The sequence below is a fragment of the Phasianus colchicus genome, chromosome 1 (genome assembly GCF_987193195.1).
Source record: "Phasianus colchicus chromosome 1, bPhaCol1.hap1.1, whole genome shotgun sequence".
Lineage (NCBI taxonomy): Eukaryota > Metazoa > Chordata > Aves > Galliformes > Phasianidae > Phasianus > Phasianus colchicus.
The window spans coordinates 122,847,438-122,872,911 of NC_143436.1; the positions used below are offsets into that span (position 1 = coordinate 122,847,438).

At 38.1% G+C, this 25,474-nt stretch overlaps 2 protein-coding genes across 2 annotated transcripts in view; one reads left to right on the plus strand and one right to left on the minus strand.

Annotated features, from left to right (window-relative positions):
- Nucleotides 1-4,570: 4,570 nt before the first annotated feature.
- SYAP1 (synapse associated protein 1) lies at nucleotides 4,571-23,458 on the minus strand. The gene is made up of 9 exons (XM_031596058.2): nucleotides 23,151-23,458; nucleotides 19,508-19,626; nucleotides 17,300-17,366; nucleotides 15,545-15,618; nucleotides 15,228-15,367; nucleotides 13,614-13,759; nucleotides 7,899-7,957; nucleotides 7,115-7,262; nucleotides 4,571-5,681 (listed from the first exon to the last, which is right to left on the minus strand). The coding sequence occupies exons 1-9, from the start codon at nucleotides 23,341-23,343 to the stop codon at nucleotides 5,554-5,556; spliced, it is 1,074 nt and encodes a 357-aa protein (XP_031451918.2). The 5' UTR covers nucleotides 23,344-23,458; the 3' UTR covers nucleotides 4,571-5,553.
- A 34-nt stretch (nucleotides 23,459-23,492) lies between these two features.
- CTPS2 (CTP synthase 2) overlaps nucleotides 23,493-25,474 on the plus strand; it is a 61,124-nt gene continuing 59,142 nt past the window's right edge. Inside the window, exon 1 of the mRNA XM_031596057.2 lies at nucleotides 23,493-23,714. The gene's annotated coding sequence lies outside the window, so the exon portion shown is untranslated. The remainder of the gene's footprint in view (nucleotides 23,715-25,474) is intronic.

The following is a 25,474-nucleotide window of genomic DNA, read 5'->3' on the forward strand; positions in this document are numbered from 1 at the left end:
CCCGTAACTGCAGCCAAACTACACGGTTGTTAGTACATTTTAGAATAATGCTGCTTCCCCAGCTGAGCACACGTAAACAATCCGTTCGACTCCTCTCCAGTGTTTCATTCATGGAATATCCCGAGTTGGAAGGGACCCACAAAGGATCACGGAGTCCAACCCCTGGCTCCGCACAGCAGCACCCAAAAGTTGTTCAAACACATCAGTAAGAACACCTTGATCATAACTAAACCAAAACGTTTTAAAAACGTTGGAAAACTGTGAAATAAAGGCATTAATTCTTTTCTTATGGTGTTCTTACTATGTTTAAGGCTGGGAGGGAACTGTTGAAATGCAGAAGTAAATTTGGTTCTGTCCTGACGGCTTCCACTGACCTCTTCAAGAAGCTATGGACTAACCAGGCTCTTCTTTGGAATACTTTCTTCCTGGTACCAAATAGAAACTGAACTTCTTCCACTGTTACTTTTCACAAAATGAACAATCAAAAAAGAACACGGAGGAGGGAGACGGAAGGAAAAAAAGCAACCAAACAAGTCACCACTCCTTTACTTCACAAGATCCTAAAATTAAATGATGACAGAGAAATTATCCTAGGGCCTTACCTGGAAAGTGCTGTAAACATCTACTGGCTTAATGCTCAGCTGTAATTAAAAAAACAAGCAAGATGCCAAGATGCATAAAGAATGGGATGAGGAGTAGTACAGAAAAATAGAAGCTGCGTGTGTCATCTGAGTGGTGTGTTCTCCTGCGTGCTCCTTGCTGATGTCACAGCTCCATTCCTGAGCGAGGGCTCCAAAGCTCAGGGACAAGAGCTGGAAAAAAAGAGCTGGATATTTGTACTGGTAAGAATTATAGCCAGTTGCAGGCTATTGCAAATGTTTTCTGAAAGAGAATACAGATGTCATTCATGGGGACCCAAAAGAAAGTCTTCAATCATGCCTGAGTGGATGATTGGTCTGGGGATCCAGTTAACCCTGCTCTGCTTGACCTAACACTCACGTTGTTTTTCACACCTGCCAATACTGAAGTTCACATAGCCAAGGCAGATTCCCCATCACACCCTAGGTTTTCAGTCTCCAAAGATGGGCAGCTCAGCCACCTCCACTGGGAATAACTCAGTGGCCAGGAACCAATGCAGAAATGGCTAGTTGTCTCAGGGCAGACATCTTCATGAGTTTTCCCTGCGGGCACTCAGGGCCAGCAGGAGCTCAGTCACCACTCAGCTGACACAGACACAGCACGCTTGCCCTGCCAGTTCCTCCACCTTACTGATCCTATGCTCCAGTATTTCTGCCTGCTTAGGGAATGGTTCCAGGTCTTTCATTCACATTCCCACTACTTGAGGCTGCTTCCCACTAAGACAGTTCACCGTTTCCATATCCACGCTGAATGAATGCCTGGGCTTCTCTCCGCCCGAGTAATGCTCTCAGAGTAGCATTTTTCATCCACCCAGCACATGATGGGCTTGAAAGTCCTGTTATACGTGATACAAGATGCAAGTTGGTGATGATACAGTGAAAGCAAAACTTTGATGTTTAAATTGCAGGCATCGGCATTACAGAAGAGTGCATAGCCAGCATTAACATTTCTGAAATCAGCAGGAGAAGCAGCTAGATGTAATCGATGTATTCACTGGTCATTATTTAGCTGTTAAAGTGGGTCATTTCTCCTCAGATGGGACAGAAAACACAGAGAAACAGTAGCTTTATCTGGCTTTGAGCATCCACACTGGAGTATGGAAACCAGCACTTCAGAGGACAAATAAAGAAAAGCAATTGCAGCATTAAGGTTTGGCGCATGCTTACAATTTAAAGAATGCACACACTAAACATCTTTTATTTATAGTATCACATATCAAAACAGGTATGAAATCTTTACCCAATTTTATATATGCCCCTTAACTAATGGCATTTTTCTTCTGGCTTTCCCTGCTTTGACAGGATCACAAACATTGAGAAAAAGTAATTTTTCTACCCGTGTGGTTTTGGATTCAGCACTCCTCCGAAGAACATCTGGAAAGGTTTGTCATAGCCTGATGAATCCCTGAATTAGCAAAGGAAAACTATTCACAGTCTGTCCCATAATGAAAAGCACGCTTTTACAAAATGAAGCGTGATTCATTCTTCAAGTGAAGTTCTGCAGAACGCTGTCTTGTTAAAAATGACAGTGACAAACTAATGATAATTATTTGGGTTGCTCCTCCTGTTGCAGCACTATTTAGTTAGAAGCAACAGCTTCAAAGTACCTTCTGAGTCCCTGAATATGTTCAGGTACAGTAATACCTACATTTGTATTTGCGTGTTCTACAGCTGGACTCTAGACATAGGGCCCAGCGTGGCTGCTATTGCTTCTGAGGACTTTGGTAACTAACCAGATGCACTTCATCTTCCTTTATGTAACAGCTGTTGCAAAGTCAAAAAGTCAATAGTATTGGAGTGTCCAACAGTTCAAGGATGCATCTCACAGTCAGGTGATACACTCCTGCACATAGGGTTATTTTTGTAAATATGTGAGGTAAAAATTGACATACTGTGCTGTACCACACGCACAACCCCATCAACCTAATAGGAAGATGGTCAAACAGCAGAGAATAAAAATACTTTCATGATCCAAATGAATGGATAAAGTAATAAAAAAATTTACTTAACTCTGGAAATTGAAAGGTTTTTTGATTTTTTTTTTAAAGACGATGTCTACAAATGGCTTAATAAAGGTATGCTTTCTATTTCAAGCTATCCTGAATCACTCCCAAGCAATCTTCTCTTTATTTCATAAAGGTTAATTCCAAAATCTTCCAGCTTAGTTTCTTCTGAAGAAAACAGTTCACAAAGTTTGCTTGTTTTTCCTCAATGTTTTAAATGACTGAATTTTTTTGTTACATCATCTCTACGGTTTAACATTCTATTCTTTAGCTCCACGACTACCCACCTCCCTTTGATTTCACACTGCTGTTCTTTTGCTGTATTTTACCATCCACACAACTCCAGTCCAGATCTATTTGTGTTCGCCTTGTTACTACAAAAGTGGAACAGACACTTTCTGGTGAAGTGCAATTAAAGCTGCAAAACATTTGTAAAGCTAAACTAAACAGAAATTATGGAGCAGTCCTGAAAACTATGCAGGACTACAAAAAATTATTACAGCTTCCTGGGTTAAAATCAGATAGACAGATTTGAGAGTATTAAGATGCTTTTTGATAAGACTTTTTGTGGCAGAGCTCAATCAGATCAAGCCCTGCTACATTATTGCCTTCTCAAGCACAGAGCTACTTAGCTACTGGCTTTTCATTGCACTTGGCAATTTTTTGTATGTAGGAATGATCTTTTCTGAAAGATTGTGTTTTACATCTATAACCTTATATAGGCTATGCTTACATGAAAAGAGAGATAAACGCTGACGTATAAACCCTGCACAAATAAAAAGGTGATTAATTTGAAAACATCAGGATCAGACTGGTTTTCAAGAAATCACAAAGTTAGAGCAGTGATACTGAGCTCTGAATCATCCATTGAAAATCTGCCACTGAAAGAACAAAAATACCAGGATTTTATAAGTTCTGGTAGGTGTTGTGTCAAATCATAGAATCACAGAACTGCTGAGGTTGGAAAAGAACTTAAAGATCATAGAGTCCAACCACAACCTAACCATACTACCCTAACTCAAACAACCCTGTGCTAAATCATGTCTCTGAGCACCTCATCCAAATGGTTTTTAAACACATTCAGAGATGGTGACTCAACCACCTCCCTGGGGAGCCTATTCCAGTGCTTAACAACCCTTTCTGTAAAGAAGTGTTTCCTAATATCCAACCTAATGGTGAAGCAGATACCCCAATGCCTTTAGCTTAAGTCTGTAAGCATTTACTAAAATTTAAGAGTAAGAATTAAACACTGAATAGTCTAAATATCAGTGAGCATAACAGAGTCACACCATTTGTGGTTCTTTAATTCCTGATATGACATCCTACACCACCTCATTATTACCACAATACCACACAACTTACTTCATATCTGTTAACTAGAAGGGAAAGTGGACCTTAAAAGTGAAGAACACTGTAAAAATAAACTGTGCTTAAGATGATTTATAGTTGGGAAAAATGCATAAAAGTAATGAAAACAATTTGAGAAACCAAGTATTTGTATGTTTGAAACAGTCTTCCATGTTGGAAATTATAGGAGGGCTTCTGGTCCAAATCGTTAATTGAGACAATCTTAACTAGTACTTTCTTAGCAAAACAGCAGTTCAAACTACTTGGCTCTTTTCAGGATGTACACGGTCTGAATAATTACAGCTATAACCTTTCTCAATATCTTCACAAAAAATTTCTGTAGAACTATGTCCTTAGGACAACTTTCTGTAAGTAACATGCCTATAATTCAATTATGGTGAATGGATCCTACTGCATTTTACCCATTTTCCTTTATATTCAGGACTTTATGAATGCTTTGTCATCGTTTATGACATAGATGGCAAATAGAACAATAAATTTTTCATTTATACATCTAAAGAAATTGACTTAATGATAAAACTACAGAAAATATCCATGTCTAACACAAATTAAAAAAGCCTATAAAGAAAACTATTTTTATTTAAATTCCATGCCTTACGCACTGCGTGAAAAGATACTTTTGAAATCTGCATGTCTGAAACGTCTTCCCTTCAATATGCCCTCCTTTCAAATAAATGAGCCAATTTTATACATATCTACAATATTTAATAAAGATGTCCAAACCAGCCAAAGTTCTACATAATTGTTTCAGCACAAAGAGAAACATTCAATTTGCTCTTCCTCAGCAAAATTAAATGGAAACAAAACAGTCATTGAACAAAGGAAGCATTAAAACCAATTCTCTCTGTGGGGAAAGGCAATATGACGACTTAATAAAAACATCAGGTTTTTCAAACAGGTAGGAACTCAGTTCTTATTTAAATGCTTGAATGTTTGCCTACTAATCATATCTGATCAATAATAAATCAGCAATTCTTTTGAAGCCGGAATTAATTTTTTTAAACATCAGAAATTATTTGTTGGGGGTCTTCTATACATTCTTTGGCTACGTATGTTAAGGAGAAGTTAAATACACATGAAAGCTACTAGCTACAAGTAACTGAAAATAGTACACATTTACAGATTATACAGGAATCAGAGTGTAAATTCAAAGAAAGTTATTTTCAGGGACAAAGTTATATACAACATCAATTTCTACATCCCAAATAGGCTGTAGACAAACTGTACTTGAGATTCTTAGACTTGGAAATCTTGCAGAGCTTCTTGATTACCTAATACCTCAAACTACACTGCTGCTTCATGTTATCATTTTTACTTGTTAGATATAACCTGCAGTGTCTGTCTCCTTTCTTTCATTTAAAAGAATAAAGAAGTTCAGATATTGCTCATATAAAGAACAGAAATACTGGTTGTATCCCAATATGGAATTATACAATTCTATATTTTCTTGTCTTTTGAAGGTCTTTAGGAAACAAAATATGAAAGAGGAAATCCATATCAGTTTTCAGGAAAAGTTTGGGGGTACAGTGATTTTGTGAAAATGCTTAATTTTCTTCTTGCAGCATTTCTTCTATTTCTTTATCCCAGTTTTCATCGCGTTTTTCTGATTCTGTCACCACTTCATACTCTTGAAGCTCTTGTTGTAATTCCTTTTCCCAATCAGCAGTCTCTTCTGCAAGACATAAGCAACATCTTATACTATCAAAATCGACTGTCACACATTATTTATTTATATAAAACTAGAAACTTGATTAATTTGCATTGAATCTATCTTTTCTCTCTTGAACTTTATGAATAATTCTTCAAAGCCAAAGAAACTTCAAGATGGGAAATTCCATCTTCATCTTCTGACTGACCACACATAGGAAAAAAACAGTTTTATCATGTGTCCCTTGGCTAATTTCCTACAGATGTGCAATTTAATATCAACTGAATCTCACTTTGTGCCTTTAAATCATGGTGTGGGAAGAAGCTGTGCTATTTGGAAAATAATGAACATGATAAGATTGTTAAGAAGAAAATCAGGATCAAATACTGTGGATAATTTTAAATATAGCTGGTATTCTCCTCACTGACATTTGTAGCTAGGCAAAACCATCTAATCCAGGTTAAAGGTAGCCATATTTCATACCTCAGGGCAAAAAGAAAATGAGTCAGAAGGCACTCCCTGTGTTGTTAATCTGTTTAATTAACTCTGCCTGTGATATGAAAGATCATGGGGGAGGAGGTGGGTTTTTGATATGTTACGTGTTGGTTAGTACTTAAGCCTAGATACGAAGGTGGGTAATTCCACAGTCCAAATCAGTAAGGCCAGCTGAGATTTATCTGAACAAATTACTCTTGAATAACTTATTGAAACACTTCCATCAAAAAATCTAGATGCAAGAAACTAATTTCCTCAAGCTTGGCTATGGAAAAAGAGAAAAAAAAAATCAACAATTTCAGAAAACAAAGATTTTGTATTGTCCAAAATACACTGGAAAGCAAGTTTGAAAATACTTCTACTGATAGAAGTGTCTTCACTGTAAATAGTTCATTGTGTATGGCCAAAGTCACATCATTATAGACTGTTTTCATCCACTTGACACCAATATTAGTTCTTCTGAATCACTGTTTTAGAATAAGCCCCATTTTTTCCACTCATCTTAATCAAAGCTATTTGTTAATTTTTAACCATTGCAAATGCATGCATGTAAGCCTTTTACAACAAAGGCACTGGGCAAACTCACAATCTGGTGCAAATACTAACCTAGTTTAACAAAAGCCTGATTTCCAAATAATGCATTTTACCCACAATTAAATAAAGAAAAATTACATGCAGATAAGAATCTAGGAAAGAGGAAAAGAAGGAGAAAGGTAGACAAAGGGTAGGAAGGTAGATACTTATGAAAGAGCCATCTACAAACTGTTATTTGGACTGGAACTTGTCACAAGTAACGTTCTGCACAAGGCATTGATTGTGGAAAGAATTATCACTGATTTCATTCATTTTTGAAGAAGGGTCACAAACCTGATTTCCTAAATGTAATTACAGTACATATATAGATTTAAGCCAACCTATCTTAGAATTACTGTATTTAAGATAAAAAGCACTAGTAGTTTTACCTTCTACTACTGAAGTCTCTTCTCTCTTTTTGTCTAGCACCAATTGCTCCATTTCTTTTCTTAGGTCTTCCTGATTCAAATTACAGGCATCAAAAGCATCGCTCACAAATTCTGATACACCTGGACTTGTGGAAATCTCTTCCTCATCCTGTAATAAGATAGTTTTATATAATCTTATCCTAAAAGTGGGACACAGAATGGCACCAATATAAACTTTTACTCATGCAGCTGACTGCCTTTTAGTTACAAACCAAAGAAACAAAATAAAACCAAATATATTACACAGCTCTGCTTTTGCCAACTGTGGCACTGATTTTACAACCCAGAAATGAACAAGGGTCATCATGTGTCTAAGTTAAAGGTTTTGCACTATCAAAGCTACTTCTGCTGTTGCAAGAAGGTAATATTGCTATGGCAATGTATGATTTAGATTTCCTGTAATTAAGATTGACATTGGACAAAACATAGTATATGCACATCCCTTGTGTTTCAATGTAATAGAAACCTTCTACTCTCAACACTTTGGAAATGTTTCTTCAGATGAAAAAAACAAAACAACATCTTTATTATTATAACATGTAGGATACTAATGAAAGCATACTTCAGATACATTGCTGTTTCTACTACTGAAAATGAATATCACAACAGAACAACAGTATGTTAACACCAGACTGTCACACACTGTTATAGTTTCATATCACAACTTATTCAATAGGATGGATAATTACTTAAGAAATGACAGTTTCACATAACAAATAGCAAATAAAAATATAAGCATTTTTACCTCTTGAGATTTTATCTGAGGCTTTATTGTTACAGGTGGTGTTTTTGGCCGTATTGTTTCTAGCAAGAGGGAAAAAAAGGTAATTACATTTTAGAATAAAGGAGATCTTTAATATTAAATAGCTATTAAGTATAGAAGGAAACATTTTACTTTAAATTTTAAGGAAATCTGGTGGTCAAAGGCTGAATTCAGTTATAGGTGAAGCATTTGCAACAAAAACAAAAGACACAATTTTCTGTCTTTAATTAAGGCAAATTCAGCAAATTATTTTCTTATTATGAATCCAAAGTTAAATTGCAGGAACCCTCCTGCCCCAGAAAACAATCCAAAAAACCACATAAATAACTGGAAATGGGGAAGAATGCCTTCTATAAAATGCTCACAATAGCATTACATGCTGCAAAATCTTTGAAGTTACAAAGGTGTAGAATTCCTCAGGAAATCCAGTCAAGCTCCCTTACCTGTGTACTTCTACTGACATAGGCATTGGTTACTCTTAGGTACAGCAGACTGTATCTGTGTGCACACCCTTGAACCACACAAGAACTCTCCAAAGCCTTACCTTATTTCACACAGGCAGAAGTCACTGAAAAACAAACCCTAGAAGCTGTTCCAAACTTTCTGATAAAACTCACTGTATGTTCTTAATTTAGTAGCATGGTGCAAAGGAGACAGTGGCTGCCTACAAAGAAGGAAAGATCTTTTTCTCAGAAAAAGAACACTTCAGCTTTTCTCCCCACATGGCTAGTGAGGTAGAAGAGTCACATTAATGAGCCAAGTGTACAATTAATGTACAGGGCAAGTTGCAGTGGTGATGAAGTGCTTGCTTAGCAGTTTATTTGTTTAAACATGCAAAGCAGTTGTGAACTTGCAGCTGTGTTTACTGCAGGTGGATCTTTCCTGCTTACGCAGTGATTTTTGAAGAGGGACTTTTTTCAGGTTTAATTTTCAAGATCAGCTCTAATTATTATAATTCTCTAATTGGTAGCTGTTGCTGCTTGTAAAGCTCATCTACTCAGTGGCCACTGCTCTGTCATATCCTCTTTCCTCCTTCCCCTCCCTAATCTTCATAGGATTTGTTATTGTACCCAATACTGCATCCAAAAGGGCTCCACTACTCTCGATTCAGGGAGGAACACACACAAAACTCTGCTCTTCAACAGTGAATCCCACAACACTGGGAAAGAGAGGTGCCTCAGGCCCCATGCCTTCCCTCATGCAGACGCAGCACAGCAGTTCTGTGCTGAGCCAAGCACCAATCCAATGTCAATAACAGACCATTAGCACTGCTCTGGATCTTCTAGCTTGGCATCATCTCCTCCACTGCTGCTAAGATAACTTCATTCCCAATAGTAAATAGTTCTATCAAGAGAAGGAGCAGAACTTGCCATTTATTTTTTTATTTTTTGCAGAGCATATATACACATGGCTTCTAGGTCAGAACATGGAATGCTTTCCTTTTATTCGCCTTAACTATCATGATTGACGTGAAACTCTTTGAAAACAGCATGCAAGGAGGAGACAGACAGAGATGAAATGGAAGGCAATTAATTCTATTTCATAGGCATGAGTCAGCTTTGGGAAGACACTGAACATTATGAGAAGTTCCCAACAGGCAATTACTTCTACTTTTAGCCTCCAATTAGTGAATTCAACCTTCAAAAAGGTCATATAACATATAACAATTTGAAGCTCTTCAAATCCATACAGTGTTGAAATAAAAAAACATATTTACAAACGACTGGTAAATATCTCTTAGCCATTACATAAAATATAGTCACTGAGGCAGTAAATCTATTTGCATATTCTATACTGGCCTTCTGAATCACATGAGATCCTTAACAGGTCAAAAGGTGATGTGTTTTTTTTTTTCCTGAATTAAAATGTTTCATTTTCAGTCATAATGGTAAGTTCTACTAGAAGAGCTCTTTGGGTATTACCCAGAAACTTCCATTGGAAATTTCCAAGTGTTTGGATGATTCAGAGGTAACAGTTCTGTTGCTCAATAAGTTCAAGTGCTCTCTCTCAACTCTTGTAGAGTTGAGACACTTCCATTAAAACAGCTGTGGCTTGGCAAATTTGAGTACTGTACTGTTTAAAAAGCAAAGCTCTAGGAACTGATAGTTCAAGACTGTCCATTTAAGCACACATATTTAACTGGTGTAAAGGAAACCTTCTGCATTGTATGACAAAAAACCTTCTATCTATGTGACTAGACCATCAGCCACAAGAGTAGCAGCTTTCTTGTCTCTAAAACTGGTCCACTGAAGCAATGACATGCAGAAAACAGAAATCAAATAAAAAGATCAGTGGTAAGGAAAAACATACTAATAGCAACCAGATTCCTCAAGCAACATTTTTACAAATAATAGTGAATAAAATCTCTTTTGTGAGACTTTATGTTTTCTGATCTTTCCAAATGCAATCTTTTCCACTATATAAAGTGGATTTAAAGACAGCAGTGAGTGACAAGATCCAATACATAAAGATCTACTGTAAGGCACTACAAAAAACAGAAGATGACAGTCACCACTCTACAATACAGTCCTGTCAGGTGGAGTAATGAAAAATCCAAAAAACCAAAATTATTAAAAAAAAAAACAAAACAACAAGCCAAAACCACCACCCCAACCTCTTGATTTTCTTTGCTCTAGTAAAACAGAAACAAAGCGATACAAATGTACTTAGATGCCTGATAGTGCAGTTAGTGAGAATCCCAGTGATTTCCTGAGTTGGATGGCTCCTGCACAAAGCAACAGTGAACAAAAGTTGCTCATAGAAAGTGACAAAAATGGGAGATGAATATGGTGAAATTGTGAAAGTACTATGACATGAACAGTTAATTAGGAAACAAACCTAACTACAGCCTGCACAAAAAGGTAAACACAGAAAATGCCTGCTTTGAGAAAAAGTTAGTGCAGGGCATTAAAAACTAGTTCTTTTACACAAGGAAAAAATTTCAAGTTGCAGCCTCCATAAGACTTGAGCCCTGTGAGATTATTCCTAGTTATACGTGCTAAGAAGTGATTGGATGTTGACATCTTCCTTTCATTTCAACCATTTTTTTTTCTCCTGTACCCACACATCAAATTATATGAAATTTGTAAAGAATTAGCGTCTTCAAGATTGATTTCTTGAATTATTCACCTTTCTTAATTCACCCTTTATAATTGTTGACCACTTTATGGCTTCCTGAAGGAATGGCTTTCTGGTCCACATTTTAAAAGCACAAGAGTTAGACCTGAATGAACATGTGAAAAATGTTATGAAAAAAATATCAAAAATACTAAATAATATCAGTTAAGACGTATAGTAATATTGTTGGTGTTTGATTTTCAAATAATGTAATTAAGTATGGTCAGGAGAAAAAAATAAAGGAAAATGATGATTATGGTTTTGGGCAAGCAAAATGTAATTTGATAAGATACCTATGACATGAAAATGAAGAACTACACGATACAAGAAAATCAGAGGGGTAGATTTTACTAACATCGCTAGTGAAAAGAAGTTCAACTTGGACATTACTTAAACAGGTGTGAATTAAAAGAATGAGAGTGGAATAAGACAGAAGGATTCAACCAACAAAATCAAACAGCATAGCATAAATGGGACACAGAGTATCTGCTGAAACAGCTGCCACAAAGACAGGGAAGGTGGAAACAAAGGCAGCACCTTTAACAGTGTCAAAATATCTGTGAGAATACAACTATGCAATGAAGACTCCATTGGCTCCATTCTGCTTTGCTGATTCTAAATGGGGACCTTGCTTGTGCTAACACACATGAACTATGACAGAACTCAAAAGAAACAGAATGAGAAAAAATGACATCATAGGCAATCATTAAAAAAAAAAAAGAAAAAAGAAAAAAGCTTGAAGAAACTACAATTTTTTTGATAAAAGTATATTCTATGCAACATGCCACCCCAGCTGTTATCCTCTTGATAAATCTCCCTTTATCCCAAGGTTCATCTGCCTGTATCCAAGGAACCAAGGCCCAGCTGAGTAAACTTAGCTCAAAGTGCACAGAAAATTAGCAGGTTCTGCAAAAAGGCTGTGAAAAAGTATGTATGAAGATAAGAAAGGTGAATTTACAGACTGAAGGAGACTTACAAAGATGGGATCAATAGCAATGCAGGACTCAAGAGGAAAAATAAAAATATGGAAAGATGTAATATCTGAAAGAGGGAAAAGGGAGTCAGCTTGACGCTGATCAGTTGATTGTCAGTCAAGCTGGCTGTCATCAGGACACCAGCACTGGTGGATCTGATGATCGTTTTTTTGATGCTGGGAGCATATATAAATCTGTTCTAAAGTACAGCAAAGGCTTCCTCCTCCTGCTCAGTGCCTATCCAACCTGCAGATTCCTCAGGGGTAATGAGTGCATTCATTAGACTATGATTTTATAAGCTATGACTGTGTCTTAGCCAGAAACTGCTTTATTCCCTAAAGCTGCTTTTATTCCTGCTTGCAGAATTTGTCTGTTTGCAAGTAAAGATGCCCAATGACTCAAAAGAGGATCAGTAACGATACACTGATATAAACTGATCAGCATAACTGAGAAACCCTATGTTCAGAATCACAGAATTGCCAGGGTTGGAAGGGACCTCAAGGATCATGAATCTCCAACCCCCCTGCCACACGCAGGGCCACCAACCATCCCACCTAATGCTAGACCAGACTGCCCAGGGTCGCATCCAATCTGGCCTTGAACACCTCCAGGGATGGGGCATTCACCACCTCTCTGGGCAGCCTGTTCCAGTACCTCACCACTCTCTCTGTAAAGAACTTCCCCCTGATGTCCAACCTAAATCTCCCTTCCCTCAGCTTAAAACCATTTCCCCTTGTCCTGCTGTCACTCACCCTTTCAAAGAGTTGATTCCCCTCCTGTTTGTAGGCTCCCTTTAGGTACTGAAAGGCTGCAATGAGGTCACCCCGCAGCCTTCTTTTCTCCAGGCTGAACAAGCCCAGCTCCCTCAGCCTGTCCTCATAGGGGAGGTGCTCCAGTCCCCCTACCATCCCCGTGGCCCTCCTCTGGACCCTCTCCAACAGCTCCCTGTCTTTCTTGTACTGGGGACTCCACACTTGGACACAGTACTCCATATGGGGCCTCACAAGAGCAGAGTAGAGGGGAACAATCACCTCTCTGTCCCTGCTGGCCACCCCTCTTCTGATGGAGCCCAGGAATGTTAAGGTAGCTCGTTCATCTCAAGGCTGAATCTCAAGTAGCCTATGTACCCATCCTGCTCCAATGTCTTTCCATGTCTCACACACATCTGCCTCCACCACCACAGTAATTATACCCCCATATCACTAACTTATTTCCATCTGGTCTGAGGCTTATGCAAAAAAAAAAGTGAGAGCAAAGTGCATGCCAGCTGGCTGGTTTGACTAGCGCCTCATGTCTTACAGGTGAACCAAAGCTATACCTGGCCTCTGACAGGTCAAAACAGTGCACGAGAGACCACTAGTGGCTGAGACCTGTTACAAATCAAGTACAGCATCTCGTCTCTTGGGACTTGCACCACTATGGCAAAGTTGGCTGAAATAGGAAAACCGCTTAAAAAGCACTCAGAACCCCCTTCCGCATCTGGACAAACAGGCTGAGCATGGTGAGAGAATTGATTTCAAATAAAATCCAGGATAAAAATTCTGGTACCTGATACATAGTCAGTAAATAAATTAACGTGCTGTGACAATAGAAATCTTTTCCATACCTGTCAGTTGACTATCCTCTTCTCTGCCTTTGTTCTCTTCTTTTCCTACTGCTTGCTGTTGAGCAGCAAGTGCGGTGAGTTGTGCAGACTGTTTAATCAGGGATACTCTGTAGAAATAATTTCTCCAGAACACCTCCTCCTTTACGCTAGAGAGAACAAACAGATACTGATTACTACATACAGAAATATGGTTCCTCTTACCATCTACCAATGAACTAGAAGGAAATATACAGACAGAAGGAGTAAGCAGAGCTGTCACTTTGACATGTGTGATATAAACAATTTCAAAAAAATCTACCATTATACAAATTCTTGATCTCTTCCACAACAGTTACATTGGGCTTAATATATAATCAGGTGTTATTTATTAAAAACAAACAAAAAAACCTAACATCATGCAGTAATACACAATTTGGTAAAACATTATGCTATTATATTCATCTGAGTTTGTTGACATTTTCATCACTTCCTTTATAAACTCAATATTCTTTTACTGTTGAACTATCTTTATCTATACGTTCCTTAGACCTCAGGTGCAACTGTAGTCTTTAATTTACAAGAAGAAGCCAGCCCAAGATTACAGTAGAAATATTCCACTACCTGGCACATCTTTCAGCATGTCTGTGGGACTTTCCGTAATTAGAAAGTGACATTTGGGAAACAACCACCCCATAATCAGGCAAACAAACAAACAACTGAAAAATATCAAACCAGCTATTGAAAAAGGAGGCAGGGCAAGCAAGGACAGCAGGACCAAAGATTGAAGACAAGAGCATCAGTGACAGATCTGACAAAAACCTACAACATGCCAGAGAGCTGACAGAACAGAAACAGAAGAGCAGGGAAGGGGGAGAAAGAATAAGGAGATGGGAAGCTTTATAAAATGAGACTTAAGACAGAAAAACTCACAAAAAACATTTTTTTTCTCCTGTTTCCATCTTCAAACATGGAGACTAATATTGGGAAATCCTAGTTAACAAGAATGCTGACTTGTGAAACAAACTTAGAGAGCAGAACCTTGAATTGGACAACAAAGGAGAACAGAACTGGAATAAAACCGGGATAAAGAAGTCATACTGGAACAGACTTTAAGTGCTGGGACACTTAAGGATATTTTAGTTGGGTCTGCTGGAAGGTGGTAACAACAAAGAGCATTTCTCATTGTTCCTCTTGCTTACAATTATATTGTTTTTCTTTCTTTTCTTTTCTTTTTTTTTTTTTTCCTTCTTCTCCCGCATTTCTCCAGGGGCCTTTGACTATCTCTGATCACTTCTTCTTTGGTGTGTGAATTACACCACTTTGATACAAAAAAAAAAATCAAACCAAGAAACCTGCTGCTGCATTTATCTTTGGTTGGGAAATAAATTTGCAACTTAACACAGCAGATCTAGAAAAAATTAAGACCTCTCCCATACTGAAATCAAAGGGTCCTTAGTAGTTCCAAATTTCTAAGACTTCTGCTCCTTCCCTTAATTGGCAATACACATGCAGTATTTTATGTATTTGAAATGGGTAGATATAAAATACAGAGAAAGTAGTTACTAAAAGAATTGATACAAATATTTGCAGACACAATGTAAATACAATGATAATAACCATCAAAAAGTTACTTACTGTTTAGGAACGAGATCAAACCTCATCCTATTGAGAAGCTGATCTTCTTGTAACATCACCATTGCAACAGGGTACATTTGATCAAAGTCAAAATTAAACTGAACACCTGCTGGAGGATCTCGCAGAAAGTTTCGTTTATCCTTTGAAGAACATATTACAGTCATTAACTGATACCAGAAAAAGGCTATCACTTTTCTCAAACAAGATCAGCAAACCAATCCCACTTCTCACATAATTCTATCATACCATAAAACTGTAAATCCTTCTATAAAAATGAAAAATCATACTGTTGATCTTATAGCAAACCAAATACTTACTGCTGATAAGGCCAGTATTTGTTGTTGAATTGTCTCTTCCTCATTGCTGTCTACCCAGGGAGGAACTGCTGCTTCTGTTATGGAAATGAGAAAAAAATTGTGTTTGTGCAACTTAGGAAAAAAAAAAGTCACAAAAATAAGCAGACTTGCATCACTATGTTAGCTCATTGCTCCTTTTTCCTAAACCAAGCTCAAGCCATAAGATCTCCATAAGGTCACTCTAGGCTGATCCTGATTTATCATGGATCCTGATTTATCAGAGGTAAACAATACTTTGAATAGTTGCTGACTTATGTCATTATAAAACAAAATGTGGAGGTTTGTTCCCTATGTGTTCAGCCAGAACTTAACTGCCTCTTAGTTTAGTTACTGCGGTAAAAGCTGTGTAACTGGGTAATCTGACTGCCAAGAGAAATTTCTAGAGTCACTATAAATGTGCAAACTTTGCCTAAATTAAATCTTCAAAATAATTTACTAGTATATTAATTTTCCAGCACTCAGAGGACACAAATTCTTTAGAAGAAAGAAATAGGAGAAGGAGAAAAATAATTTAAAAATTTATTATAAATGAATTATACACGGAATAAACATACTGCAGTTGACCTGCTTTGTAAATTTAGATACTTACACAATATTTATGTAGGCTGTACACATACAAAAACTATTCTACATGTATAGAAAGCTCTTCATTGTCAATGTAAATTCAGTCTGCAGAGATAGTATAACTCAACCAAACCAGTTAATAAATAATTATTGTGCATTTAACTATGCTTTTTTGCCTGTACAACTGACATAAGCAAGCTCTTTCACCCACATGGATTCCCATGTTGATGCTAATGCTTCTTTCCATTAGACCATCTCTGTCTCCCCTTTATTGTCAATCCAGCTAGCTGTTTTCATGAAACTCACAGAAATGTTTTAGAAATGTCAAGGTTTACTGATAAGATACAGAAAATACAACATACAGGCAGCATGATCACATAAGTGGCATTGTGAGAGAAAACCAAGACACATACTACCTACAGACGGTATGAAAAAATTCATCACGATCCATTTAAAATCAGCATATTTTCTAGATTAACAATAAAGCCACTAATTATTCAAATTGTAACACATCACTGTATTCAGTTACACATTAAAAAAGATTAATGCAATGATAAAGCCAAATGTAGAAAAAAATGCTTATTTTAAAGTTTCAAATCAGTTCACAGATCTCAATAGTAGATAGGCAGATAATTAGGATCTATATCACAGATAATTATAAAGCAAATGAGTTATGGGAAAGCAGAAGAGCAATTATGGCTTCAGTATAAGCAGCACAACTATTTCTATAGCAACTCATCAGACACTATAATGCAACTTCTAACCCACACTTTCTATTTCATTATGAAAGCATAATATGATTGCTAAAGCTTAAAGGAAAGTTAATTGGCATGATAATTTTCAGTAAATACAGACTTAAAATTCAAAACAAGCATAAGAGATCAGCTTTGCCAGCATACTGATCTTTTAGTTGATTTTAAAAAGCTGAATTTGGTTAAAAAAGAAACAAATCTAATCTTACTAGATAACATAACAATGACATTGATTAAAAAAAATCATCTTTCTATCCCACGGGATATATTAAGTTTGGCCACACAAATGTTTCCTTACACAGAAATCCAATGGATTATGCTTAGATACAGCTCAAATATCCAGCTACCTGTAGCATTTTAGTTTGTTACGTCATGTGTTGCTCAAGATAGCATACATTACCTGATTTTTTTGTTTGCTGCTCTTGGACAAACTTCTTTTGTTCCTTTTGAAAGTCTCCAATAATTGTCTAAAATAAAAATCAAGAAACCTCGGTAAGTAAAACAATATATACACACACACTCTTTCAAAGTAATATTTATAGTTTTATCAAGTTCAGCAGATGAAAAACACAAAGGCAAATCCCAGCTTACAGACTTAATTTAAACATCAACATACTGTTCATACATTTACATACATTTTACGTATGAAATAGAGACAAAACCTACCATCTGCTTTCACCAACACTTCAGGATATCCTTGGCCTCTTAGTAAGATGCAAGATTTGACTAAAAAATATGCCCATTGCAATAAATCAGACCTATAAAATTGTTAAGTATGACTTTCAGAATGTGTGCTTAGCTGAGTGCTGAAAAAATGTACAGCACAAGATTATGTTCAGAAATATCCTATACAGAAATTAACATTGAAAAAATTGGAAATGGTCACAGAAGAGTGATATGCTTGATGTAAAAGAGCATTGTACAATCTACAGTGAAATGTTTAGGGATTCGTGAGGCAGGAATGCCATAATCTAGGTAACAATGCAAATATTGTATTGTAGTTGAAAGCACAGGAAGGAAAAAAAAAAGGAACAATACTGGAAATTAGAAGCGAATACTTAAACCTACTTTGAGATACTGTAAGAACATTTCATTCAGTGATCCAGCATTCTGGCTTTAGGTTAGCATGTGAGAGAGCTACTGTAGTGCCTATGATAACAATACACCATTGTGGTTCCCTCCAGTTCCAAGTTATTTGAATTTTTACTATTTACAGAATAAAAACGTTATATGGTGTAAGAGAAAAGCATTAGGATGCTATGGAAGCTATAACTCTATTTCTCTATACACACACATTCTAGTCAAAACAGGGAATTCACATTACCTGAAGAAGAAAACAGTATTTTAGACATGAGAAACTGTGCTAAGTACCTACGGTATGTTTTATAAACATTACTGCCCCTGTAATAAATGATCAGACAGCCTTTTTGTCTATTTTCCTTCTTTTTTCCCAGCATATGGATTTGTGCTAGAAAGACTCTAATATATTGTTATAGGAAACATAACTCTGTTATCATACATAGACAGTTGTCCCTAAAAAGTCAATTAAATTTGGAGATAAAACTAAATCACAACAGAATTTTAGAAGTGTCATTTGATCATTAATTTAGCAGATGACACGAACATTGATTACACCAAGAAACTGAACTTAATACTTACTGTATTTTAAATCAACAAATAAGGCAATGCTTTAATTCTCCAAAAAGGGTGTATGAAACACAGCTGCAGGAGGAGGGAGACAGCTCCATCTTGCATGATGCACAAACTCACCACACGTGCATTGTTTTTGGTCACTTTCCTTCTCCTTTTGAGCTACATTTGCACACAAACCAAACACTACAAGGTACTGATTGTTTTACTTTCCCCTGTCAAGTTCAGCACTGTTAGAACACTTGGTGCACAAGTTAAACAATCGGAGCCAGCAGAGAAGAGCTGTGAGAGCAAAAGATCATTGCCAAAGCAGGGGAGAAGAGCAGGATCATAGTATTCTTTTTCATTTACTCCCTGGTCCTACAAAAACATACACATGTAGCTCTAGGCCCTTGCTATACAATATCCACAAAACTGACCTAATTCTGAATCTTGCTTCGGAGATACATTTAAGACACAAAGGCTATATAATTTCTTTCCACTTAACTGGAAAAATAAAAGTAATTACATCCCAGACATCCCCAACTGTCCAACTCCAATTTGTTCAGCCTTTCATCCTACTTCAGCACATATATATATATATTTAGTTTTCACATAGAATCACAAGGTGAAAAGGACTTACAGGATCATCTAGTCCAACCGTTCGCCTTTCACCATTACTATGACAAGCTACTAAACCATATCTTGTAGAACCTCATCCAGACACCATTTCTTACTGTCTTTCTCCAGTACATCTACATCCTGAAGGAAATGAGCACTGGTGCAGCACTGAGTAAAGCACAGTTGACCATTGCATTTTTTACCCTCAACAAATATTTTGGTCATGTCATTTATCATGGCAGGAGATATGTACTATCAAAACACACAATTCTGAAAGCCAGCTTAAAGAAATTATTACATATACAACACAATAGTAAGCAAGCAGATATTTCAGATCAAGAATTGAGAAATAAAATACCTTATCAATGATACTGTCGATTTTCCCTTCTTCTACAGACTTCTTAATGGTCTGTGCTGTTTCAGCAACAGATTCAGATATCTTTTTTGTAGCAGCGGTGGCGAAATTGAAGAGGTAACCTTCAATATAGACAAGAAGAAAAACAGCTGAAAAAAGATCTCCCTTCATCCATGGCTAGTACTAGACTTTCCTTTCTCTTTAAATATTTGGATACCTACTTGAACTCTTTCTTCTGAATGATTTAACCCAGCTTCTAACCTACAAAGAACTGCTAAAATCCCATTTATCCTTTTCTGGTTCACAAACTCTTTAGTGATAAGCAAACTGCAAACTGGATCAAAGTTTTCTGTAAATCAGATCATTATACCTGAACATTGATTACTAAATCAAACATTCATAACAGTTCAATACACTGCTTTAAATTTTCTGAAGCAAAGTATCTTTCACAATTTCACTTATTTCTGAGACTTTAAGTAATAAAGTAACTATAGCAGCAGTATTAAAACAATACTATTTTGTAGAAAATCAATGTGCACAATACTGTCTCACGAAGTGAGACAACAAACGCATGAAAGTTCTGGAAAGGAACACTTCAGATTCCTTGAAAATTCTTAAGATAGAAGCTTGCCCTTCCCTACTTTGTGTCTTCTTTAGAGCTCCATTACAAACAATGTGACACTTTAGCCCTGAACCTGTTCAGAAGAGTAAGTAGAGAGGCAGTTACCCTGTACTATAAAGTTCTTAATTAAAGTAGTTAGAAAAACTTGAGAAAACCACTTTAACGACAGAGGATCTCAAAACAACACTCATGTTGTTTAATTCACAGATGAGTACATTATGTCAGAAGCACTTTACTCAGATGTATTATTCCTGCAGCATCACTGTTACAATATAAGTGCCAGGGTAAATAATAAAATTCTAGGATTAGAAGTGAAGAAGTAATGGTAGATCTAAACTGCACAAAAATTCGAGTTCCCTATAGGTTAGAAATATAAATAATAATAATAATGATAATAATAACAACTTCAAAATGTTAAAAGTAGTTCAATTGTTTTAACACATCGCTGTTCACCACTGGTAGAATGAGGTACTTCGCAACATTCACGCCACCCTCTGGAAAGCTGACTTGTTCTTTGAACCATGTATTCATTCTTAATGTTATCACCAAATCAGCACTGAAAAATGCAAAGATGTAGCCAAGTCCTTCACCAGGCCAAGGTTTTTTTTTTTTTTTTTTTGTTTTGTTTTTTAATTTGTAACTTATTTCTATCACAGATTTGTGGTAACTAAAACTAAACTTCTAGCACTTTCTAGCATCTTTCTCATCTGTTTATCAGGCTTTACATCCCATCACATGCTTTCTATTGCATTTTTTAAAAAAAGTCTATTCTCTACCTCTCTCAACAGAGAAAACAACAATCTACTAGACTCTTTTCTCCCCACAAGCTTTCATTGGTTCTTTTATGTATCCCTGGAATCTTTCTAATCCCCCCACCATGGAGGCATTCAAGGCCAGGCTGGATGGGGCTTTGAGCAACCTAGTCCAGAGGGAGGTGTCCCTGCCTACAGCAGGGGGTTGGAACTAGATGATTTTAAAGGTCTCTTCCAACCCAAACCATTCTATGATTCTAATATTAAGCGCTTTAGGTGGAAAAGTTTGAAGTATTTGCTGCCCAGCAACACTTTGGTACCACTGAGCAAAGTAGTTCAGGCCAGTTCTGGCACCAGCCTAAAGGGCAAAACATTTTTTCTTTCCATTAAGGACACTGAACGTTCTTATGCTAAGGTACTTAAAAATCATCAGTAAGAGGAGGAACTTAGCCTCAGAAGAATAGCATTAGTGTTGGAAAAAGAAAGCTTCCACATACAGTCGACCAAGAAATCTTCACTTCATCTTAGAAGCCTATGTAAGAAAATGCATCCAACAACATTTCTATCACTGATTCATATCGACAAACATTTCTAAACCTTTGTAATGATATAATAACAAGCAAAAAGAACATATGTAAGGCTTCAGTTTTACCAGCAGAATTTATTATGTGCTAGGAAAGTCTCACTCACAGATGCTTTCTACTATTAGAGTCATCTGTTACAAGAGCAGCCTCCAAATCCACACAAAAAAACCTTCCCATCCCAATCTTGTTTGACATCACAGGCGATGAGTCCACACATCACTGTACCACAATCTTACTACTACAGCAAATTACAGGATAAATGTTTTTGCCTATATTTTTTCTTCTGAAACCTCAAAGTATCCCCATGGATAATCAGAGTAGATTAGGACCTACTTACAAGAACAATCAGACACCTGACCAATCCATATGGACAATCTGCTGCATTTCAGAAAGCTCAAGATATGTACACCTCAGAAACACCTCAGACAGATGTCTCAGAAGACAGGGAACACCTTCTGTACAGAGCTATACGTTATAGCACTTCACCTAACAATCTACACTAGTAATGCACAATTCTTACCTACAGCCACCTACAGCCCTACCTCTCTACAGATGAGTTCAACAAAATAATCAAACAGACACTGCATTCCTATAAAGTATCAAAGAAACATCCACACCACTTCACAAAGCATGTGATCTGTACGTATGCATTGCTTTTGTCATACTGACAATAGAACAGGTAAAGAAATGCTGTTCATTTTGTAAGAGATAACCAAAAGGAACACCTGCAGCAATTTGCTTGGTTCATATTTTTAATATCCAACACATTTCATACAATGACTTTTGACACCTAGTGAGGAAGCATCATTTAACAGGGCACAGAACACAGACAGCAACTCTATCTCATTACTATCTCATAGTAATTGTTAATTAAAAAAGAATCTCTGAAAAACAAACCAACCAAGCAAACAAATAGCAGAGATGATATTGGAAGAGTAGCTCAATTTCAAACTTCTGGCTCTATCAGTTACATAGGACTGACTGAGAACTATGGAAGACTACACAAGACGTATAGAAAATTCCACTTTTGGAGATCTTGGGAAATACACCCAAGTGATGCATACATACACAGCCATTAACAAATGTGATTCAGGAGAGATGCAAAACAATGATATGAGAAAACACAAAATAAAAAAGATATGTGAAAGTAACTCAGATAATTTCCTACACTAGCTAACCTGACCCAAATTCTCATTTACATCTGGAAAGATACTTTTTAGGGCTTGCTTTGCTATTTGCTTACTTTTCAAATATTCTGGTCGCCTCGTTTTTATTTTGCATCACTAAGCAAGCTACGCTGGGGGTGTAATTATCTACAAAGAAGATAGCTCTTGAAGTGTGCAAAGCTGAGAACAGCATTTAACCTAAAACCAACACGCAATTGTTTAGTCCAGTTAAAGCTCAGCCAACGAGAAGCACCAGGGGATTTACATCTAACCATGCACCGAACTGATCTGCCTTCACTCCTATTGCTAGCCTGCCTCACTCTCGCTATATCACGGGATATACGCTGCTTTAAGGCTACATTATTACTATTTCTAAGCAGACACATCGCTGCGCTCCCGGAACACGTCAGGCAAGAAGGAAGGCTATTCTTTCACTTCAACCTTCCCCTGGCACGAAGCCCCCCGTAGCTCACTATGCGTGGGACATCCCCAGGCCTGACTCAGACAGGACAGGACACTCACTGCCGAACCCCCTGGCCTGGCTGAGAAGCGCGTCCGTATCCTCCTGCGGCTCCGCCCGCTCCTGGCTCTGCGCGGCCGGCTCCGCGCCCGGTTCCTCCACCTCCTCCGCAGGGCTGCTCCCCTCCTCAGCCACCAGCAATTTCTCCTCTCCCGCCCGCTCCAGCCCCAGCCAGCTGCCTAAGCCGCGCAACATGGCGCGGGGGCGGCCGCGGCCGCGCAGGCAGCTGCTAACGGGCGCTCCGGCAGGCAAGCCCCACTCTCCACACGGACTACCGGACGGCCCGCTCCTTCCGCATACGTCACTTCCGGCCGCAGGGGGGGGGCGGGGCTCTGTCTGAGAAGGGGGCGGGGCCAGGCGGGGCCGCGAGGTGGGAAGAGTGCGGTCCGCGCGCGGGTATCCGTGCGTCCGCCCGTTCCCCTTCCCGCGCGGAAGGTAACGCCCCGCCGCCGGCTCCGCGTCCCTCGGCTCCGGAGGAGGGGCCGTTTCTTCCCTTGGGGCTGTACGAAGCTCTCCGGTGCGTCGCGGATCCGCCCCCGTCCCGCGTAGGGCGCTCGGAGCTTCTGGTACGGGGTGAAAGTCTTTTTTGGGGAGTACCGCGGTGCTTTGGTGCTTACGGTAGTTTCTGTAAGCGGAGCCGTGCGCTGCAAGCGCGAAAGTTAAAGCTGTCCGCAGGGCGCGCCTCAGCTTATGGAGCTGTGGAGGAGAAGGCGAACTTCGTGGCTTCGGTCTTCAGGGGGAGAAAAGGAGCCGGCTGCCATTTCCAGCAGCTCCTGTGGCTTCCCAGCCCACCTGCTGTGCGTTGTTTCTGTTGTGAGCAAGCAGTGGGCTTCCACAGCTGTAGGCAAATGGGCAGGTCTGTGCTCCTGAAGGTAGCAGCTCTCGTTTCGGTTCCTGTCAGGGAAGTGGTGGGGTCTGTGAGTCTCGAAGTGGCACGCGTTGAAGATCTTCCATTTCTTCATTCATCAGTTTCTTGCTTTATGTTACTCTGAAGTTCTGTCATTAGTGTGTTTGCAGGTTGTGAAGGGGAATGGAAGGGAACTTCCTTCTTGTTTTCTTCTTTTATTTCCATTAGTGTTTGCTGCATGCCTACCTGTTACCAGCTTACAGTAAATTCCAAGGTTCTTTTATTCTGAGTTAAATGCTTCAATTTTGTCTCCCTTTTGTGCATACTGGTAAAGAAGTAATACTCTGTTAATTTCCTGCTATCCATTGTAAAAGCATTGACAATAAGCATTGTTATCTTCTTGACCTATGCCTGCTGAAGCTCTAGGCCTTATTTATGTTAACTAATAACATCAGAAGAGCAGTTATTCACTTGCTACTGCTTGCTACCCGTGTTTAAAGAACTGTGCCAACTTGATTTTTCGTAAACACTTTCAGATCACATGCAATTGTCTGTTGTTTTGAACAAAATGCATATTTAGGTAAGGAAAGGTTATTCTTAACTCCAAGCCTTTTGCTTTGTGGCATGCTGTGCTATCATTGTTTTAGAATTACTCCCAAGGATTAGCCCCCAGATTTGCCTGAATGTAATCTAAATGCAGTTACAGGTAAGTTGCATTCTTCATTCACTTATTCCAGGTGGGCTGGAGACTTATGCTATAGATTTTCACACATACTGTATATAATCAGCTGTGACTTAGAATGTTTGGAGGTATCAGTTCATATGTGAAAGCTGAAGTGAAGAAATAAAATTAAATTAGTTATTTTTTATTTAAATAAATATTGTTGGTACTTTTCCGGAAGTCAAAAAATTCACTGGCACTTTCTCAAACAATTGAGTGCTACTAGATGAAAGGAATAACTAAGGCAAGGAAATAAGAGTAAATAGTGCAAGATGGCATAGGTGTGTGAGTATCTTAGATGTTTTTTTTCCATCCAAAATCATATGATTGTCCTGATGTGGTATTTGAATCTGTTAGTTCATAGTGGAGCTTTTTTTTTTCAATTTTGATTATCTAGGCTTCTTGTAAACAGTCATTTTTTTTTTTTGAGAGAGATAGTTTCAGTATATGAATAGCCATTGTTCTGTATGCAAGAATTACTGCATAGCCTTGTGAAATATGGTGTTGCATCCTCTTATCAAAGCTTTGGTGACATAATGTACACAAGCAATTGCAGAATCATAGAATGGTTTGGGGTGGAAGAGACTTTAAAGATCATCTAGTTTCAACCCCCTGCCATGGGGAGGGATACCTTCCACTAGGTCAGGTTGCTCAAAGCCCCATCCAGCCTGACTTTGGACACTTCCAGGGATGGGGCACCCACAGTTTTTCTGGGCAGCCTGTGTCCGGTCCTTACCATACTCTGAGTAAAGAATTTC